The 20923-nt window shown below is 25.0% G+C and overlaps 1 protein-coding gene across 1 annotated transcript in view; it reads right to left on the minus strand.

The window, feature by feature from the left end:
* LOC100213322 (bifunctional 3'-5' exonuclease/ATP-dependent helicase WRN) overlaps positions 1-20923 on the minus strand; it is a 52278-nt gene that overhangs the window by 11867 nt on the left and 19488 nt on the right. Inside the window, exons 9-18 of the mRNA XM_065814226.1 lie at positions 11658-12288; positions 11391-11572; positions 10392-10571; positions 9742-9838; positions 7241-7297; positions 6940-6995; positions 4518-4549; positions 3622-3699; positions 3435-3508; positions 3294-3367 (exon numbers count right to left, since the gene is read on the minus strand). Coding sequence (XP_065670298.1) covers positions 3294-3367; positions 3435-3508; positions 3622-3699; positions 4518-4549; positions 6940-6995; positions 7241-7297; positions 9742-9838; positions 10392-10571; positions 11391-11572; positions 11658-12288 — 1461 coding nt within the window. The remainder of the gene's footprint in view (positions 1-3293; positions 3368-3434; positions 3509-3621; positions 3700-4517; positions 4550-6939; positions 6996-7240; positions 7298-9741; positions 9839-10391; positions 10572-11390; positions 11573-11657; positions 12289-20923) is intronic.

Here is a 20923-nt window from a genome sequence, read left to right on the forward strand (position 1 = left end):
TTGGTATTGACATAAGTAAATTAACATTTTCTTGTACTTCTTTAATGGAAGATCAAATTACATCCTGTGAATCTCTTACAATAGCAGTAAGAAAAGATTTTCAACCCTTGGTTCCACCCGATGCTCACTTTGATGACAAAATATTGCCATATTTTGATGGAATCAGACATGAATGTCTGCCAATTGTTGTATCTGGCCTGGATATTAAAAAATTATTATGTATCCCTGAGATTTTGAATACCCATGCTTTGATGGGACAGAAGGTAGTTGAGTTCATTCATGAGTGGCCTGGCATTGAGGAGCATCTTGCAGGTCTTTATTTTGACATAAATGCAAGTAATACAGGAAGTCATAATGGGGAAATAACTCTCATATAGAAATCAATGAATTGAAGAGCTCTATTTTTAGCCGACATCATATTCCTGAAATATGTGCAAATGCAGTTTTTGATGCATTTTTTGTATCTAAAAAAACCAAACATTGAAGTTTTTAAAGTCTCAGTGGGAGCTAATAGAAAAATGTTTGAACCACTTGAGATAAAACTGGATGTCTTACAAAACTGTGGCTTGCATCTTAAAAACCCTATGTGGTGATAAATTAAAAGAATACATGAAGGGCACTCAACCTGTTATGATTATAAAAAATTTGGAAGACTAGTACTTCTCCTTTTGGGAGAAGATGATGGTACAACAACTATTTGCGTTCTTGGGGCTTACTATCATGCAAGATGGATGATTAAAGGTATAAACTGTTTAAAAATTTTTGGTTTTTGTCATCATTTAAATGTCACAGAAAAAGAAATTGGGATTTTAAGAAGAATATGTCTCTTCATAACCACAGTATATATGTGCCTCTGGTTTTTAGCTCCTCATACAACAGAAACGCCAAAAAATGATCTCCTTCTTTAAAAGTTAATCAAGTAATATTGTCAAATTTTGACAGTAAAATTCCAACTGTTGCAAAAAATAAAATTAAACTTTAATTATGGTATTAAAGTGAAGATCTAGCAGTACTACCATCATTTAGTGATAAAACTTCTGTTGAAGAAAAAGTGGAAATTATAAATGCCTTACAAAAAAACCATTACCAGGTGACAGGAGAAGACTTGTTCCAAACAAGATTTATACTTTTTCTAAACTCTCTATAGCAGAATGGGCAGTTAAATTGACCACTTTAATGACTTTAATGAAGTTTTGACAAAAAATGACACTCAACATCAGCTTCTCTACCTAGTAGTTGAGTATCATAAGAAATATTTTTCAACTGAAGCTACAATGAGATAGGTAAGCAATAATCATCCCAAAAACAACAGTTAAAAAAACTAAAAAAATCTTTAAAAATAAGGAGCTTTTTTTAATATTTAGAATAGCCTTTTCTTTTCAAAAAAAAAATTAACTATATATTTTTTTATTGAACCTTACCAAATAAGAGGGTGTGTGATATGAAATTCAAAAAAAAATTGCTTAGGCCACCCTAATATATATATATATATATATATATATATATATATATATATATATATATATATATATATATATATATATATATATATATATATATATATATATATGTATATATATATATATATATGTATATATATATATATATATATATTAGGGTGGCCTAAACAATTTTTTTTTGAATATATATATATATATATATATATATAAATAAATATATATATATATATATATATATATATATATATATATATATATGCAAAGAGAGAGATTTTGAAAATATATTTAATTGAATGATAACATCACCAAACAAATGATAACACCAATTTTTACTACTGTCTTTGCATTAAAGTGGTTTCTTGTTTGATTACAGAAGTATAAAAGTTATGGCGCCCAGAATTAAGTTTTGACATACTGAGCAACGTCTAGAGTTATACCTTTTTTTTGAAATTTTTGGGTTCACATTTCTTAAATTTCGATCCACTTTTCAACTTTTTCAAATTTTTTAGGTTATATTTTTAACATTTTTATTTAACATTTTAATTTTTTATTTTAATTATTATTTATAAAATTTTTAACTTTTTTTATTCAATTTTTTTGTCATATTGATTCAGTGGTATGCTGGCCCCAGAGACTATACAGGATTCCTGCATGGACCTTAAGTCATACATCTTTAAAGGGTCTTTAGGAAAAAAATTTTTTTACTATATTCTGAAAATGATCAACAAATAAATCTTTATTTAAATATTTCACAGTCTAATCTAAAGTGCTCAATTTTGAGCATTAGTATATTAGTATTTTGCACAATAAAATATAACCATTATCAAACATTGACCTTAAAACAAAGTAGATATTTGCAAAAAACATTTATTATTTTCGCCACATAAATCACTATTAACATTGGTAATGAATTAAAAAAAATCTTATTAAGTGTTAAATAATTTGTGGCAGTCAGAAAGAAATTTGCAATCTAATTAAAAGAAAAAGATGAATTATTGCTTTGAAATATGAAAATTTTCTCCTGCTGATTTTTTAGGTATTAAAAAATATTGCTAGTAAAATAAAAAGTTTTTTTTAAATAAAAACATTCCATCTTTAAAACTATTTTGTTTTAAATTTTACTATTTAATTGCTATGTAAACACAGAGTAAAAATAAACAAAACTTTTTCATACGCTTAAATTACTTACAAAAAGACACTTATAGACAACTTTATTTTTCTAAAAAGCTTTACATTTTTATTTTTAATTAATTTTAAAATAAAATTATTTTACTTGAATAGTTTAAAATTATTCTACTTGAATAGTTTTCCTAAACAAAAAAATCGCCATCAGACAAAAAAAGTTTTGTTTTTTAATCAAAACTACAAGTTACTACGATGTAAATAAAAACTAAGGCATCAAAGTTATTTTAAACAACAACAAAAAAAAATAATAGAAAAAAATACCTAATATGTGCTTTAAATGTTTTGTACAAATGCAAATACCCTTTTATATATCAAGTAGAATTTTTGTTGTTCAATTTTAAAGTAACCTGTTTTTCAAAACGAAATATAAACACTTAAACAAATTCATGGTTTTTAAGCCTAGAAGCAATATCAGGCAAGTTTTTATTTATAATAAAACTCGGTATATTTTAATTATAATTTAAATAAAGTATTTATAATGCCTGGTTATCTATTGTTTAGTTACTTAATGCTTAAAAATATTTTTAAATAAAAAATGTTATTTAATAACTAACTGTAGCACGATAAATAATATCCATTATTTTTAAAATGTGCATGTATATATTATTCAAATATTTAAAAGTCTGATTAAAAAAAACACACAATTACTTTGTTAAAACTGTAATTCTTGCTGGATCAGATTTGTCAGGAGGTAGAGCTCGTTGAATTTCATCAAGAAGATCCTTTGAATAAAGTATTTACTTACTGAAAGTACAGCCTTATTTTAATAACTTTAAAAAAGAGTTTTACTTTAGTTGGGTCACTTATTTTGAATTGCGGCTCTTCAGTACATAAGTTTTCTTGAAGCCATTGTTTTGCTTTAGCTATAAATGATATAAAAAATATATGAATAGACAATAATAAAATTCGAAAAAAATGGTTAAAAAATATTATCATAAGAACTGATAAAATAAAAGTAGTTTAATTGAAAACTTGCCTGTCATACATACAGTAGAACCAAATCCAAAATCTACAGGTTTTTCTTTAAGAAATCCCATGTTTAGTATTTGATGACCTAATTAAAACCATAAGAAAGAAAATAATAAGCACAAACACACACACACACAGATATATATATATATATATATATATAATATATATATATATATATATATATATATATATATATATATATATATATATATATATGTATATATATGCTAACTTAATTGTTAAAAATAATATAATAAATAAATATAACTTATTGTTGAAATAAAATTCTTTAGCTAAAACCCTGACATGATATTTCTGGTCTTAACTTATTCTGAAGCAATTTACCTTGTTACCATATTTATAGTATAATAAAAAAATAAAAACAGCTAAATAAATAAATATAACTTATTGTTGAAATAAAATTCTTTAGCTAAAACCCTGACATGATATTTCTGGTCTTAACTTATTCTGAAGCAATTTACCTTGTTACCATATTTATAGTATAATAAAAAAATAAAAACAGCTAAATAAAATAAAAACAGCTAAATAAATAAATATAACTTATTGTTGAAATAAAATTCTTTAGCTAAAACCCTGACATGATATTTCTGGTCTTAACTTATTCTGAAGCAATTTACCTTGTTACCATATTTATAGTATAATAAAAAAATAAAAACAGCTAAATAAGCTTTATTCATTTAAAAATATATATATAACAATATAAACAAACTTTATATTTTTATATATAAAAATATCTTAAAATAATAAATGTATACAATAAGTAATAATATATGTATACAATTCTAATAAACCCTGTGTACATAATTCTCAAACCCCCTGATTTATACAATTCTCAAACACCCTGATGTATACAGTTCTTATAAACAACAAAATGCATACCAAGTGACTTCCAATACTTTTCTGATTTATTCCTAAAAATGTGTAAAAGATAAACAAATATTTTTAATGGTGAAAGAATTTTTATAAAATATTATTTTTCATATTTAAATATTTTGAAGACTAATTTTGAGCATCAAAATTATAATAATTATATTTTAAACAACCTTTTACTAAAATGTAAACATTTGGTACAAGTGAACATTTTGTCAGATAAAAAATTAAATAAAAATAAATAAAAGAAATAAAGACAAATTTAATTCATTTGACATAATTGCAAAGTAAAACAACAAAAGGAATATAACAACACATCTATAAGTCATCTAGTGCAACAACACAAGTGATCCAAAATTTTAAAAAATCATTCATACTATTAATTTTGTTTTCCTGCCAGCTGAAAAATGGCACATGTGGTTTCAATTTTAAAACTCTGGAGAACACTCTGACTGCTCCAACTACCGTCCAACCAGTTTTCTCTCTAATATTAGCAAGGTCTTTGATTCTCTGATCAACAAATTTCTATCATTCCATCTTGAGTCTAAAAACTTCTGATAATCAATATGGTTATCGATCTTCACAATGTATGGATAACTTGCTAACTGCTGTAACTGAAAGATTCTATATAATTTCAATGAGGCAAGAGCTAATGCTCTTGACATATCATAAGCATGCGAATAAGTTTGACTTGCTGGTCTTCTCCAGAAGCTTGATTTATATGTTGTATCTGGGAAATTGTTAAATCTTTGAGATTATTAAATCATTTTTTTAACTGCAGTATTAGAGTCATGCTCAAAGGACAACGCTCTTTTTTATTTCCAGTAAATTCTATAGTACCTCAAGGTTTCACCTTGGTCCTGCGTTGTTTGTTATCTACACTAATGATCTTCCTTACATCTAAAGTGGCTCTATTTGCTGACATCTGATTGCTATAGTCCTGTCTTGACAAAAAGTCTTCTCTTTTTGATTGCTTAGAACCAGCCAATCTTGAACTTGATCTCACTTCTGTTACAGCTTATAACTTGCAGTGGCTTGTGAATTTGAACTTCAACAAACCTCAGTTACTGCAAACAACTATTGCAATATTGTTGTTTCTATATTAATGAATGGCAACCCTCTCACTGAATCCTCTTCTTCACACCTTCTAGGATTATCATACACTAATAAACTCTCATGGAAACCATATATAGAAAATATATAATTGCAATGTTCGGATCTGCTAAGGTTGCTCTCTTTTATTGGTTATTATTTTATTTGTCCTTATATGGAATACTGTTGTCATATATGGACTGGTTCTTCTAATGATGTCCTTTCTCTCTTAGACAAAGTTTAAAAAACCATCGTAAACCATTGTTGTAAGGTTGCATCTTTTTTCTTTTTTCTACAAATACTATCATGGTTCCTGATCAAAGAAGCTATCATCTCTAGTTCCATTTACTAAAACTCATTTTCTCTTGACTCATCATTCAGTAAAGTCAAATCCTTTTACTATATCTGTCCCTTCATGCTTTAAATTTTAAAAATTTGAAAAAATCATCTAGTTTTTTTCCCTGAACTATAATGCATTGGAACTCTCTCCCATCATCATGTTTTCTGTCTCATACAACCTTCAACCTTCATGTCTTCTGCAACCACTTCTTTGTTCTTTAACACTATTCTTTGTTTACCAACTTGTTTACCAACTCCCAACTTAATAGTAGTTGCTTAAGTGACTCTTTGTCCCTCTTAGCCCAAATAGATTCAATTGGATTTAAATCTAAGGATAAAGCAATTCAAACTTTAACTTTACAAGCAGTTCAGCAGTCACCATATCTTATTAAAATTGCCACCATTTGTTTTGATCAACAGCATGTCAACTGATGGAGTGATACAGTTATCTGAAAAATATTGGTGTGTTGGTTTATTTGATAAATATCACACACACCTTCTCAATTAAATTAAAGCAACCCCATCTTTACCCACTTTGCATCTTTAGTTTAACAAAGCAGTATTTTTTTCTTTTAATCTTTTAACAAGAACTTTCTTTTTCTATTTATTACTTTAAACTATTATTTTAAAGTTACTTTCATCACTAAAAAGTACTTTTAGTGATGCTTCCACTTTATTAAAGACCTCCCAAATCTTTTCTTACACCACCTTAATCTAGTAAACCAATATATGACTGTCAAATAAGTTTTATAACAAGATACAATTCTTTTAATATAGAAACACACTTCTTTAAAAAACACATTCTCTGATCCTTTCCATGGATTCCCTGATACAGAAATACATTTCTTAAACAAACTCAAACAGGACACACATTTGGAAATTGCATAAGTAAAATCTTGAACAATATTTTTAATTTAAATAACAATTTTATTTCATTTTTAAATATTATGCGTAATATATTTCAAAACAAAACAACAAAGAAAATAGTTCTATAATTTACTTTCCAACTCCGTGTTCTTTTAATTTAGAAAATTTTGCTGGTAATTTTTGGCTGAGCTAAAAACAAAAAAGACAAACAAAGAAATCATAAATATATTTGGTAGTAACTAATATTGCATCAAATTAACTTCAAGTTAAACTTAAAAAAATTTTTTTAATTTAATTAGTTGTAAAGTTCATAAACAAAAATTTATAATAAAACAAAAAAAGAAAATTCAGTATAATTATTTCATACTTAAAATAAGTTCATGACATGCTTTTTTTACTATGTTTTCTTTTATACCTAAAATAACATTTAATACCGATCCTCGAATAAGTAATATTGGAACATTTAAACCATACATTCCATCTCCTGTCACCTAAATAAGAATAATACATTTAAAAACTCTTCCTGTTTATTAAACAACTCTACTCCAGCTTTTCATTATTTAATAATAGGGTAATTATAAAATAATCTAGCTAGTTAATGCAATTAATTCATTAATTAATGCATTAATTAATTAATTCATTAATTAATGCATCGATTAAAAAAATTAATGCATCAAGCATACTAATGGAGACATCAAACACACTAATGAAACACGATAAAAACATGATAAAAATAATAAAAAATTATTTACAAACAAAATTCTATCTAAAACAAACAAAGAGAATCATGCAACAGTTCATCTTAACTAATATAAAATTATTTTAACAAATAAAAATTTATTTAAACCAATGGATATATGGATGACTTAGCACCAAACCATTTTATACAACGAATATATTGAAATAAGGAGAAAAAAATTATAATTGGAAGCAAATTTAAAAGTTTCCAACAAAACAACAAAAAACTAAACCAAAGCTACTACACCAAACAAACGTAACTGCTGTTTAGTGCACTTAAAAATTTTAAGCATAATTTATTTGTGTTTGCAAAGAAACACTACACAAATTATTTTTTAATATATAAACTTTTTTTTTCAACTTTGGTTTACATTTTGAGGCTTAACCATACATATTATGACCCTGTTATAATTTAAAAAAATATATTTTATTAAATAACTTTTTAATAATTTAAATTGTGCGACAAAATAATGACACCCCCAAATTAAAAAAAAAAAATGTATTTTTGCACAGGAACTGATAATATATTTTTAATATTATATGACAGCACTTGGACCATACAGGAATAATGACAAATGAAAAAACTTATTTTTAATTAAACTAGATTTTAATTTAAGACAATTCTTTTTTTAATGCAACAAATTTATAAGACACTATTACAAAAAATATTTTATTTACAAATCGCAGTTGCGGGCAATTACGAATATTTATTTGATGTAAACAAAACTGACAATTATTTAACTGTAAACTTGTTGTGAATTGTCAAAAATTTAATCTAGGCTTTTTTTATTAAGTATAAAATAACAAATTAATAATGATCATGCTGCACCATTGAATCCAAATGAGAATAAAGTGCTCTCTAACTTATCGAAAATGGATCATTCCATTAGATACTATTGGCTGCAGCTGAACTGCGATTAGAAACTACTTTAATAGTTCTCATACATCTAAGAAAAAAAATCCTGAACATCCATCAGCATTAGAAGGCAAAAGTTGTTGAGACAAGTTTCAAATTATTCATTAACTGCACGTCAAAATGTTGCAGAAGCAGGTGTGATTGCTAAATTACGTACAATTCAGCAAGTTTTTCATAAAGCTTTCACCTTTTACACATAAAAAGCTTCATTGACAACAAAACACAAAAATGATTGAATAACTTTTGCAAATGACCACATAATATAGAATTAAGAGTGGTAACAAGTAGCATTTTCTGATGAAAAACGAGTTTGTCTTAATGGGCAGATAGATGGAATTATTATTTTCACAATTTGCATAAAGAACCAGTAACATGGCAACAGCGTTAAAATAAAGGCAAAAGACTCTTATCTTATAATTGTTCAAGAATTTTACCACATGATGCATTTGTCAGAATTTTACCACATGATGCATTTGTCATTGATGGTGAAGGTTTTGTTTTTTCAGCATGATAATACTGGCATTCATACAGCTTAAATAGTAAAGGATTATTTCAACAACAGTAAAATTGAAATATTAAAAAGGCCAGCTAGATTCCAGACCTGAATATTGTTGAGAATGCTTGGGGACTGTTGTCACATATAATGTTTAAAGGTGGTAAACAATATAGTTTACTAGCTGACTGAAATAATTAATCTCATTGAGATGCAATTGGCATATTGTACATAAAAAATTTGTATGATTTTTTAACTTCTTGAATGATTGAAGTAATTCAAAAAAATGTAAAAAAGTACACATTAATGATTTTTTAAAACTGAGACTTTTTTTACAAAAGAAAATTTATATAAACTTTTTTTAAAAGTCTTTTCTACAACTGTCTAATTTTGTCACACTGAAAAAACAGTTGTTTTTTTTTAATAAAAAGCGAATTGGATTTAAAATAAACTTTTTTAAATGTTGTTTAGTGTTGTAAGCTCATTGCTTTCATTTACTATAAAAATAAGTTTTATAAATACTTTTGGGGTGCCTTATCATTTTGTTGCACAGTATATATAACCTTTTTAATAACTATGATAAATTTTATAACATTAATTGTGGACCACATATAAATAAAACATTTAAATAAAACAATCAATAAAAAAATAACACACAAATTAACATATGCATAAGTACTAAAACATTAAGAAATATTTATGAAAAAAACAAAATGTTTCATATCAACATTTGACCATTTATAAACTTTATTTAAAATATAGCACTCTTTGTAAAACAAACTATTTACTTGAATTGCTTTTAATAAAATCTTCACATCAACTCCAACATTCACATCTGTTGCACCTTTGAGAATTTTTGATGTAAAACAATTTGGATTAAGAATTCTAAATATAAAAATAGAACATATATATATATATATATATATATATATATATATATATATATATATATATATATATATATATATATATATATATATATATACATATATATATATATATACATATATATATATATACATATATATGTATATATATATATATATATATACATATATATATATATGTATATATATATATATATATATATATATATATATATATATATATATATATATATATATATATATATATATATATATATATATATATATGTATGTATATATATATATATATATATATATATATATATATATATACATATTTATATATATATATGTATATATGTACATATGCATAAATGAATATATATATATATATATATATATATATATATATATATATATATATATATATATATATATATATATATATATATATATATAATATACAATTTGATTTATAATTCAATACTTTTCAGAATCTTGGATTATCTACACAACATATGCTAAATTAATTTTTGTGAAAATATTCAATTAATCTGATAAAAATATATTACCTATTCCGGCAGTTGTCACAACAGTCTTTATGTCCTCCAGAATTTTTGATTGATGGATCAAAATGTGCAAGAATGGCATCTCTTCTACAAGACGAAGTCATTAAATATTGCTCCATTTTTGTGATCATTTCATTTTTATACTCTTTAAACTTTGGATCAGTAACCTCTGCCAAAAAATATCTAAATTATTAAATTTTAGAGAGAGATAAAAAAAATCTCTTTATAATTAATGACTACTAACTAAAAAATGATTTTTAAAATTAAACTTGTTAATATGTGTTTTTTAAATAAACGAATCAAAACTTTTTTAAACCAATTTTTTTTTTATGTACTAGATTTTTTTTTTTTTTTTATTGTTCTGAATTTTTTATTTTTTTTTTATGTACTGGATTTTTTTTAATTTTTTTTTTTTTTTTTGTGTACTGAATTTTTTTTCATTTAATTTTATGTACTGTTTTTTTTTTTCATTTTACTTTTATGCAGTGGATTTATTTTATTTTATTTTTATGTACTGGAAAAAATAAAAAGAACAAAAAAATAATTTTTTTTTTGGGGCTACAAAGATACTGGAACAAAATCATTAAATCCATATATTACCAAATAATCAAACATATTTAAGGACATTTTTCCAAGAAAATATACTTTTATTTTTTATTGTTGATCACTTTAAGGTCAGCTAATGGACAAAAGTTAATTTTTTTTTTCCTTTTTTATGTCCTATTTTCACAATTTAAAGACCCTTTAACAAAGCATCTTGCATTTTTTATAATTGCTATTGTTCTTTTAACTAATAGCTTTTAGCTTGTTTACTTTTGAGCTTGATGGTTATATCTATTAATAATTTGTCAAATAAAATTTAAAATAAAAAGATATTTTAGTGTTAAATGAATTTATATTATATTAGAATTAAATGAAAAAAAAAGTATAACATAAATTTCTAAAATAAATCAATAAATTTAAATTAAAAACATCAAATGGCATAAAGATAATTATCCTAACCTATTGATTGCAAAGTCAGCGCAGTTATAAAATGCATAACAAAAGCTAGGTTGCCCATCTCTCCCTGCTCTTCCAATCTCTTGATAATATGACTCTATATCCCGTGGTGCACCATAATGTATCACCATCCTAATATCAGGTTTGTCAATACCCATGCCAAATGCCACTGTTGCTACAATACACTATAGAAAAACTTTGAACTTTAATAAATACAATTCTTTTATTATTATGTGACAAATTTCACACAAAAAAAGTGGTAAAACTTACATCTAGCTCATCTCTAATAAATTTATTATGTGTTTTTTTCCTTTGAGGAAGTGTTAATCCAGCATGGTAAGGTTCGCATGTGACTCCAAATCCAATTAACGTATTAGCTATTTCTTCAACTTTTTTTTTTGTAGGACAATAAACTATTGTGGTACCACAAAACCTGTATTTTCTCACTCCGTTGACATTTTCTTCTATCATTAAACTGGTTAAATCATGGTGTGCACTCACTTTATTTCTTACCTCTAAAAACAAATTCTTTCTGTCGAAACCAGTGCATCTGATAATAGCCTTCCGCATTAATAAGTTATTACAAATATCATTACGCACAAGAGGTGTAGCCGTGGCAGTCAATGCAACAATTGGTACTGATGGGATGAGTTTTCTTATTAAATGTAACTTTCGATAAGACAGCCTAAAGTCATGTCCCCATTGTGAAACACAATGGGCTTCATCTATTGCTACTAATGTTAAACCAATTTTTTTATCAAGATCTTTTAAAAATGATTCCGAATTAGTTATATACTCTGGTGTTACATAAACTAACCGATAATAACCATCAAAAACTCTGCTTAGAACCTTTGAGTCAGTTTGTGCACTTCCCAAGTAACAAGCATTTATATTAGCAACGCTAAATTTGTAAAAAAAGAACTTTTAAACACAAAAAATAACATTTTTAAATACAAAAATTATTATTTTTTAAACATAACTAGAAGTACATATATAAAAATAAAATTACTCAAAATATTTTTTTAGAAACTTATTTGAGATCACAGTTGAGAGAATTTTATTTTGTTTATAAATATATTATAAAGATGTTCAAGATCAGCTAGTTACTCTTAGTTACTGCTCAAAAACAATGAATGTTTTGCTAATAAAAAGGATATATTTTTAGAATATTTTTTAAACAATGAGAAAAATGATGTAATCCTTTAAAGCTAATAACTAAAATAATTGACCAATTATTAGACATGCAAGTCAGGTAATTTAAAAGATCTTTATAATATTAAAATGTTATATTTATACTTTTACATTTACATAATTAAATATTTATACTTTTATATTTATATAATTATCACCGAAAATAAAAGCTTCAATACTCGAAAAAAAGTAGCTTACTAGGAATGTTTTTTTTATGAGGTTTTACCAAAAGGTATATACTTTTACATATACCTTTTAAAAAATATATATATATATATATTTATATAAATATATATATATATATATATATATATATATATATATATTTATATATATATACATATATATACATATATATACATATATATATATATACATATATATATATATATATATATATATATATATATATATATATATATATATATATATATATATATATATATATATATATATATATATATATATATATGTATATATACATATATGTATATATATATATATATACATATATGTATATATGTATATATATATATACGTGTATATATATATATATATATATATATATATATATATATATATATATATATATATATATATATATATATATTTTTATTGGAAAAAATAATTTGTTGTTTTTATAGAAGCATTGTGCTCCTACAACAACCAACTTGACAAAAAATTTGACATTTTTTTCTATAAATGAGTGCATATACTTAATTTGGATATTATTTGTAATAACATTTACTTATATAACCATGTAAACTTCCAAAAAAATTGTGCAAAAAAATCATTTAGATTTGAATCAAACACAATACCAGATGCTGTTGACAAATAATATAGTGTTAAATGCTTTTGACACTAAAAATATGCCAACAAATTGATGCTCACACTAATTTCAAAATTAGAAATGGGTTTGTAGTGGTAGTAACTTCTAGTCCACTGAAGAGTTTTGCCTATATCAAATTGCAAAAAAATCAATAGGGACGTAGTGGTGATAACTTCTGGTCCACGGAATTGTTTTGCATGTATAAAATTGTTGGTTGCAAAAAATACCTATATAGCTGTATTCTGAAAATTTTTTTTTGTAGTGAAATATATTCAAAAAGTTTTTATACAATTTATATTATCAAATTTAATGCTGCTCATTTGTACATGTTTTGACACAATGCTTTTTAAATGCCAAAGCAAGAAGATATTGAAGAATAGAACATAAATAAAAGATTTGTTACTTTTTTAAAAAAAAAAAATTCTAACTTCTAGAACATTTGCTTAACTATTCGCATTAAATTATATCATTTTAGGGCTTTTTTGGCTAATATATATATAAATATTGGGCAGTCAAAAAAAGTAAAATTTTCAAATTTAAAAAACCACATCCCTAAATTTTGACTAAGTATAAAAAACAAGCCTAAAAATCCAGAGTTGTTAGTCCTTGACCTTGGCCTGGCCAAAAATTGAGGTCTTGGCCTTGAAACTGTTGGCCTTGATTTTGGCTTTGAAAGTTTAGACCTTGGCTTTGATTGTTTAGGCCTTAAGAAAAAATACATATTTTCTTATTGATTTCATTGAATTCCGTGCATAACCTTGGACTATTTTTACAAAATGTGATTTAACTGTCACAGCACTTGCTACTTACAGTTTTGTTAATAATTGGCCTTAAGGTTAGGCAAAAATTGAAGTGTTTGGTTTTGAAAATGTTTGTGTAGGCCTTGGCCTTGAAATTCTTAATCTTGACCTTGACCTTAAAACTCTTGGCTTTGTCCTTGTCCTTAGCCTTGTAACTTTTGGCTTTGGTCTTGGCCTTGTAACATGTGGCCTTGGCCTTGGTACTTTTGGCCTTGTTAAAAACTCTGCAGAAATCTACTTTAGACACTCCTTCAAGCCAATAATTAAAATAATAAATGTCTAAAATCTGGTCACTTTTGAGGGGTCTGGATGGTGGGGCAATTTTTTTTTCTATATTTACAGGCTTATATTTTTGTTTGAAATTTATGGTTTTTTGACTACCCCTAAAAAAATCTATTTGAAAACCATGAAAATTGGTCATTTGTTAAAATATTTTCTGTTACACTTATTGCCATTTAAATTATACTTTGGTGCAACTACTGACACACAATAATTTTTGATTTGTTTAATAACTAGACTAAATAGACGAAACAATGGATTCCTCTTGCATTGATTCCTCTCCGAATCAATGCAATCCTCTTTTCAAAAAGCTAAAAAATACTTTTGAAGAATATAATTTAGTTTAACTGTTACAGCTCGATTGGAATAAGTCAAAAGCAGTCTTTAAAAATGGCAAAAATTGCATCATTCTATCATTTGATATACCTAGCTTAGAGTATAGTAAGCCTGAGAACATGGAAAAATAAGATAACAAGGAAATTTATAAAATAAATACAAATTCTGGGTTAAAACCACCATCATTGCCAGTTTTGGTAATGTCTTTTCTTACCAAATTTTTGATATGATTGAGTTTGATAAATAACAAGTTAAAGACTGGTTTACACTTCAACCAAATTATTAAAATATTCAGCCATGCTTCAAAAACTTTCAAAAATATGCTAAAACTTTGATTTTTGTAAATGACCATTCGGAACGGTCTATAGGTATGACAGGGCAGAATAATCATAGATATTTAGATAAAACTGAAAAACACAAAAGATTGCTCACTGTAAACAAAGCTCGATTTATATTCAAATCAACAAAACAAAAATACAATTTCAAAGATTAAATTTAATGACAGTCTTGGTGTGATTCAGAAAAAGATTAAGAAATAAACTTGATTATTATTAGATTTTTAAATGTTTTTTTCTGTTATAAAATTTTAAATATACATTTATCTTTTTACTTATTCTTACTCATTTTAATTTTTCAATAGGTAAACAGCAATTTTTCAATATAGATAAATGTGTGTGTACACTGGCCAAAAGTTTTCGAATAAGACACAATTTTGCATTAAAATACCAAAAAATATATATATTCTTGTAAATCAATTGAAATAAATTCATAAAACAATTCAATGATCATTTTGTGAGATTCTAGAGCAAGTTTGAACAAAATGACTAACATTAAATACAAAAGCCAACTTAGCTAAATGTTTATTTTAACTAGATCTTGTCAGCTGTCAGTATTTGTTTATTACCATTGCTTTCAATGTGCATATCATTAAAGAAATAATGTAAGTATTTTAAATAGAATGATTTGAACCTATATTCTTTAAATTAACAGTTATAACTTGGTATGTGAAGATTAGAGGTAGGATTGGATTAAAAATTCATTTCAAATAAATTTCACCAAACTATTAAAAAAATGGATAGAAAATCCAATATAACTTTGTAAAGCATTCTGAAATAATAACTCTCTACAAAGGTTACAATATTTGTGATATTTCAATAAAATTAAAAGTTCCAAAAAGCACTGTTCAAGATCTGTCAAACATTGGAAAGAAACTGGTAGGTAAGCAGATGAAAAAGAGCAGGAAGACCTAAAATCACAACATCAAGTAAAGACAATTGTATTAATGAGTAAATATAAAAGAAGAATGACTGCAAATAAAATAACTGTCCAGTTTAATCAAAGTTATTCAAAGGCAATATCTGTAAATACAACAAAGGCAATATCTGTAAATACAACAAAAAGGCATCTTAGAGAAGCAGGGCTTTTTAGTTGTGTGGTTGTAAAGAAACCTCTGCATATGCAAGCAAACAAGAAAAAAAGTTTGTGCACGCCCAAAAATATAAGTTTAGAAAAATGTATTGTGAACAGATGAGTCCAAATATGAATTTTTTGGTAACCAAAGACATGTCTATGTAAAATGAACAGGAAAAGTAAAGATGGGCACACTGTGTCTTTCTAAAGGCGGAGATGGATCTATGATGGTGTGGGGATGTTTTACTTTAACTGGCACTGGAGACCTTGTGAAAATCGACAGCACAATGAGAAAAAAATATTAGAAGAAAATGATATTCTATTTGGCTAACAATTAATTGTTCCTGGTTTTATGTTAATGCAGGATAATAATCTAAAACATAGTTCTAGATTATGTCATGACTATATTTAAGAAAAAGAAGCCAGAAGAATCTTTAAAAACATGAACTGGCCAGCTCAATCTCCCGATTTAAACCCAATCAAGTTATTATCGGAGAAAAATGATAGAAATGTTCAAAAAAAATGTCAAATGTCCAAAAATCAGTTAGGGAATATCTTAAAGGAGTCATCAAGTGCAATATCTTCAGAAACCATTCAAAAATTAATCAAATGATGGCCAATAATTAGAAAAAAAAATTTTAGAATTCTGAAAATGAGTCCTTAAAAGTAAAAAAAAAAATTTAAAATTTTAAGGACTCATTTTTTGAAGAAAAGAAAATTTAATGATTATGTTGTTTTTCTTTTGCTTATTTATCTCTACATTATTGTTATAACCAGAAGTAAAAAAAATATTAAAGTATTATTAGTATATTTGACTTTAACTAAAACATAATTTTTTTTCTCATCCAGAAACTTATATATATCCTATATGTACATTAGGGTGGAGTGAATTTTAGATTTTTTTACAATTCATTTAGCCTGGGTGTGCAAAAGTTGTCTATTCATTTCAGAAATACTCTGGAAAAATATCAATGCTCTAGGAAATTATCTTGAGGTTCTTCAAGACCTTTAAAATTTTAATGGGTCCCTAATATTATGAAAAAAAAATGTATGTCATGTTGGGTCTCAAAAGAAGCAAAATTTTATAAAAATTTCAAAAATAACAATTATTTTATAAAAAAATTATTATTAAAGATTTTTTTGAAATTATAATTAAAAAAAATAAACTTTTTTCATTTTTAGTTTAAAAGGTCATTTTTTCTGCGAGTAACAATAAAATAACAATTTTTTTTTAAAAATAATTGTTATTTTTGAAATTTTTATAAAATTTTGCTTCTTTGGAGACCCAACATGACATACTTTTGAAAAACTTTTTTTTACATAATATTAAGGACCTATTAAAATTTTAAAGGCCTTGAGGAACCTCAAGATAATTTCCTAGAGCATTGATATTTTTCCAGAGTATTTCTGAAATGAATAGACAACTTTTGCACACCTAGGCTAAACGAATTGTAAAAAAAACTAAAATTCACTCCACCCTAATGTACATCTATACATATCTATGTATATATATATATATATATATATATATATATATATATATATATATATATATATATATATATATATATATATATATATATATATATATATATGTGTATATATATATATCTATCTATGTGTATATATATATAGATATATATCTATCTATCTATCTATCTATCTATCTATCTATCTATCTATATATATATATATATATATATATATATATATATATATATATATATATATATATATATATAGGTTGTCAGAATGTTTTTACGTATTTTGTTGACACAAAAAAAATTAAAATGCAAGACCGTAATTTTTTTTATTACTTGATAGACTGCCTGGCCCAACCAACCCCTCAGTCGATGTAGTAGCACTCCCTTGCAGGTCAAGCTATAAGATAGATGAACAGCTGCTCTAAAATAGTTGATGTATCCTTGTATCCACTCCCTTGTAGCAGCAGGCTATAAGATAGTCGATGTAGCAGCACTTCCTTGTAGCAGCATGTATATATATATATATATATATATATATATATATATATATATATATATATATATATATATATATATATATATATATATATATATATATAGTTGTAATTAATAAAAACTGCCCCTTTCTCAAGGCACCTAAAAATGATTACTTTTGATCATTTTCCTATTAAAATTTTTAATTTGAGGGGGTCAAAAGTGATCCAATACATCTATTTATATATTATATACATGTAAAAAAATATATATATATATATATTTTTATACATGCGTAGAGATAGATGCAGATACATATAAATATATACTTAAATGTATGTGCCAAGATTGTTTAAAAACTGTACCACTTAAAAATTTAGAACTTAAAGCTGGACTATGCAATGAAGCTGGATTAATGGCATATGCACTACAAAATGATTAGATTGACAGAAAAGTCAAAACAGATGTTTCTGCTAGTAAGAGAGTATATATTCTTTGGGTTCAGATTAATTCTTTGGATTTAAATTTACGTCTGATGCCAAAATTAAGTTTTCGGCTTAATTACCACATTCAATTATCATAAATAAAAGTCAAGATTAAACTTTTGGTAAATCTCAAAAAGACATGCTTCTTACATGACCAACTTTATGTTGTGTGTTCAAGAACAAGATTGTTAATTAAACTGTTTTTTAAATTTGAAAAGCATTAATTACAAGAAAAACACAAATAATTATGTATTACACTCTTAGTTATTACTATTTTTTTTATTACTTGATATCTTTAATTTTGGCTTTCATGCTTTTGAAACATGAATGGCTTCTTTTTTCTTTTAGTTTACTTTTTCTTCTTTTTTGGAGGGAATGGGGAGAGGGGGAGAAATGTGTTATTATTGGAGCAAAGCTCTATATTCATGATAGGATTATTTTTAATTTTTTAACCTTTTTAAATTTTTAAAAAATGCATATTTATCGCCCTAATTCATATGTTCATATATGAAAAAATAGTCATATATGAATTACTTTATAAGGGAAAAGAAAGGGTATACATAAGTATATCTAAATAATTTAAAATGCAAAATATAAATAAGTTGTTAATATTATGATTATAACTGAAAATTACAATTTAATTTATTTTTTAAAAATTGATTTTTAAAATTACTCAATATTAAGATGGTAACCAGCAAATTTTGAGGTACCTTCAGCTACCTACATTCACTTCATCATATTTTCTGTATTTCCTTGAGAAAAAAATATGTTTGCGTTTTTACTCAAGGAAACTGTACTTTATTGTACCACATTTTTTTATTAATTATATGATTATATTTGTATCATTTTAGCCATTACAAAATTTCAGAAAACCAGAGTTTATTTGAATTATTTTTTCTTATAATAGAAAATATTTTTCAAGGTTTAAAACCCTCTTTTTTTTTATTCCTTTAGTTTTATGTACATTATCCCAAGATGGTAGGTATTTTATTTGAAAGGAATGTATATTATAAACATGTCTATCTTTTATTATTGTTATCTGATTTCTTTACTTTTATATTCTACACTTATTCTGTTCATTACCTTGATGTTCTACCCTCATTGCCCTTCATTACTTGAGTTTGTCTGCTGTTAAAATATGGTTTCAATTTAGAAAATTTTTATGGCCTTAAATTTACTTTAAGTAATTTAATTTCATTAGTTGACAGTTTAAAAAAAAATGATAATTTAACACAATTAAAGAATAATTTTCTGGTAACAAAGTTTGTACTTAGTTTATACTTATAGTTATTATGTTATTTTTTTTTGTGTAATTTTTTGTATTTTATTTGTCTTTTTTTTTCTTCAGAATTTCACTATTTTCAACACTTCTTTCTGAAATAATATAAAATTCACTGATAATTAGTGTGATGCACTTTACAATAAGAACCCAGTCGTCTCACAGTTTTGATTGTCATACAGCCATGTCACATTCATGAAACCCAGTCCGGTCACAGTTTTGGATATCATCCAGTCATGTCACAGTTTTGATTGTCTTCTTATTCATATAAAATCATCTTCATATAAAGAACCATTTGATTTTTAATCAAAACATATTTTACAGTAATTATTTGCATTTATATTTATTTTAATATAAATTTTCAGTTTAACTGCTTAGTAAGATCTGTTAAATTATGTTATACAAAAAGACCATTCTCTAACTTAATGAAGCTATTTAATTTATAGGGTTTGTGTCCATTTCAAAATGTTTTAAGTAATTTCATTGGGTTCCTAAAATTTAAAGTGTCAGTTCAAGGCAAAAGTAAAGTTTTTTGTTTTTATATAACTTTATAATTATAACTATTTTATATAAATATTACAAATTCACACCAAACAAGGCAGCCACCACCTACAAAATAGGAAAACATGAAGATTTGTTGTTTTAAAAGTAATTTTTATTCTACCAAATCCCAACTCTTTAGAAATTGAGAGCCACTGCTTTGAAAAATTTTGAAAGAGTTCAGATTTTATAAATAAAAAATTATAAAAAACTTCACCGAGAACTCTGGTGAATTTTTTTTAAACAAATTCACTAACAACAATAAAAAAAAAACAAGGTTGAAAGCTAACATTATTTAAGTTCAGAGTTAACAGGAAAAAAAAAGGAAATAATTAAAGAGGAAAGCTGTTGCCAGAACACTTTGACAGAAAACTTAAAAAACTGTAAAATGATTGGGTCAATAAAATGAAAATAAGAGAAAATTCCAAA

This window comes from Hydra vulgaris, chromosome 12 (assembly GCF_038396675.1).
Source record: "Hydra vulgaris chromosome 12, alternate assembly HydraT2T_AEP".
Taxonomy (NCBI): domain Eukaryota; kingdom Metazoa; phylum Cnidaria; class Hydrozoa; order Anthoathecata; family Hydridae; genus Hydra; species Hydra vulgaris.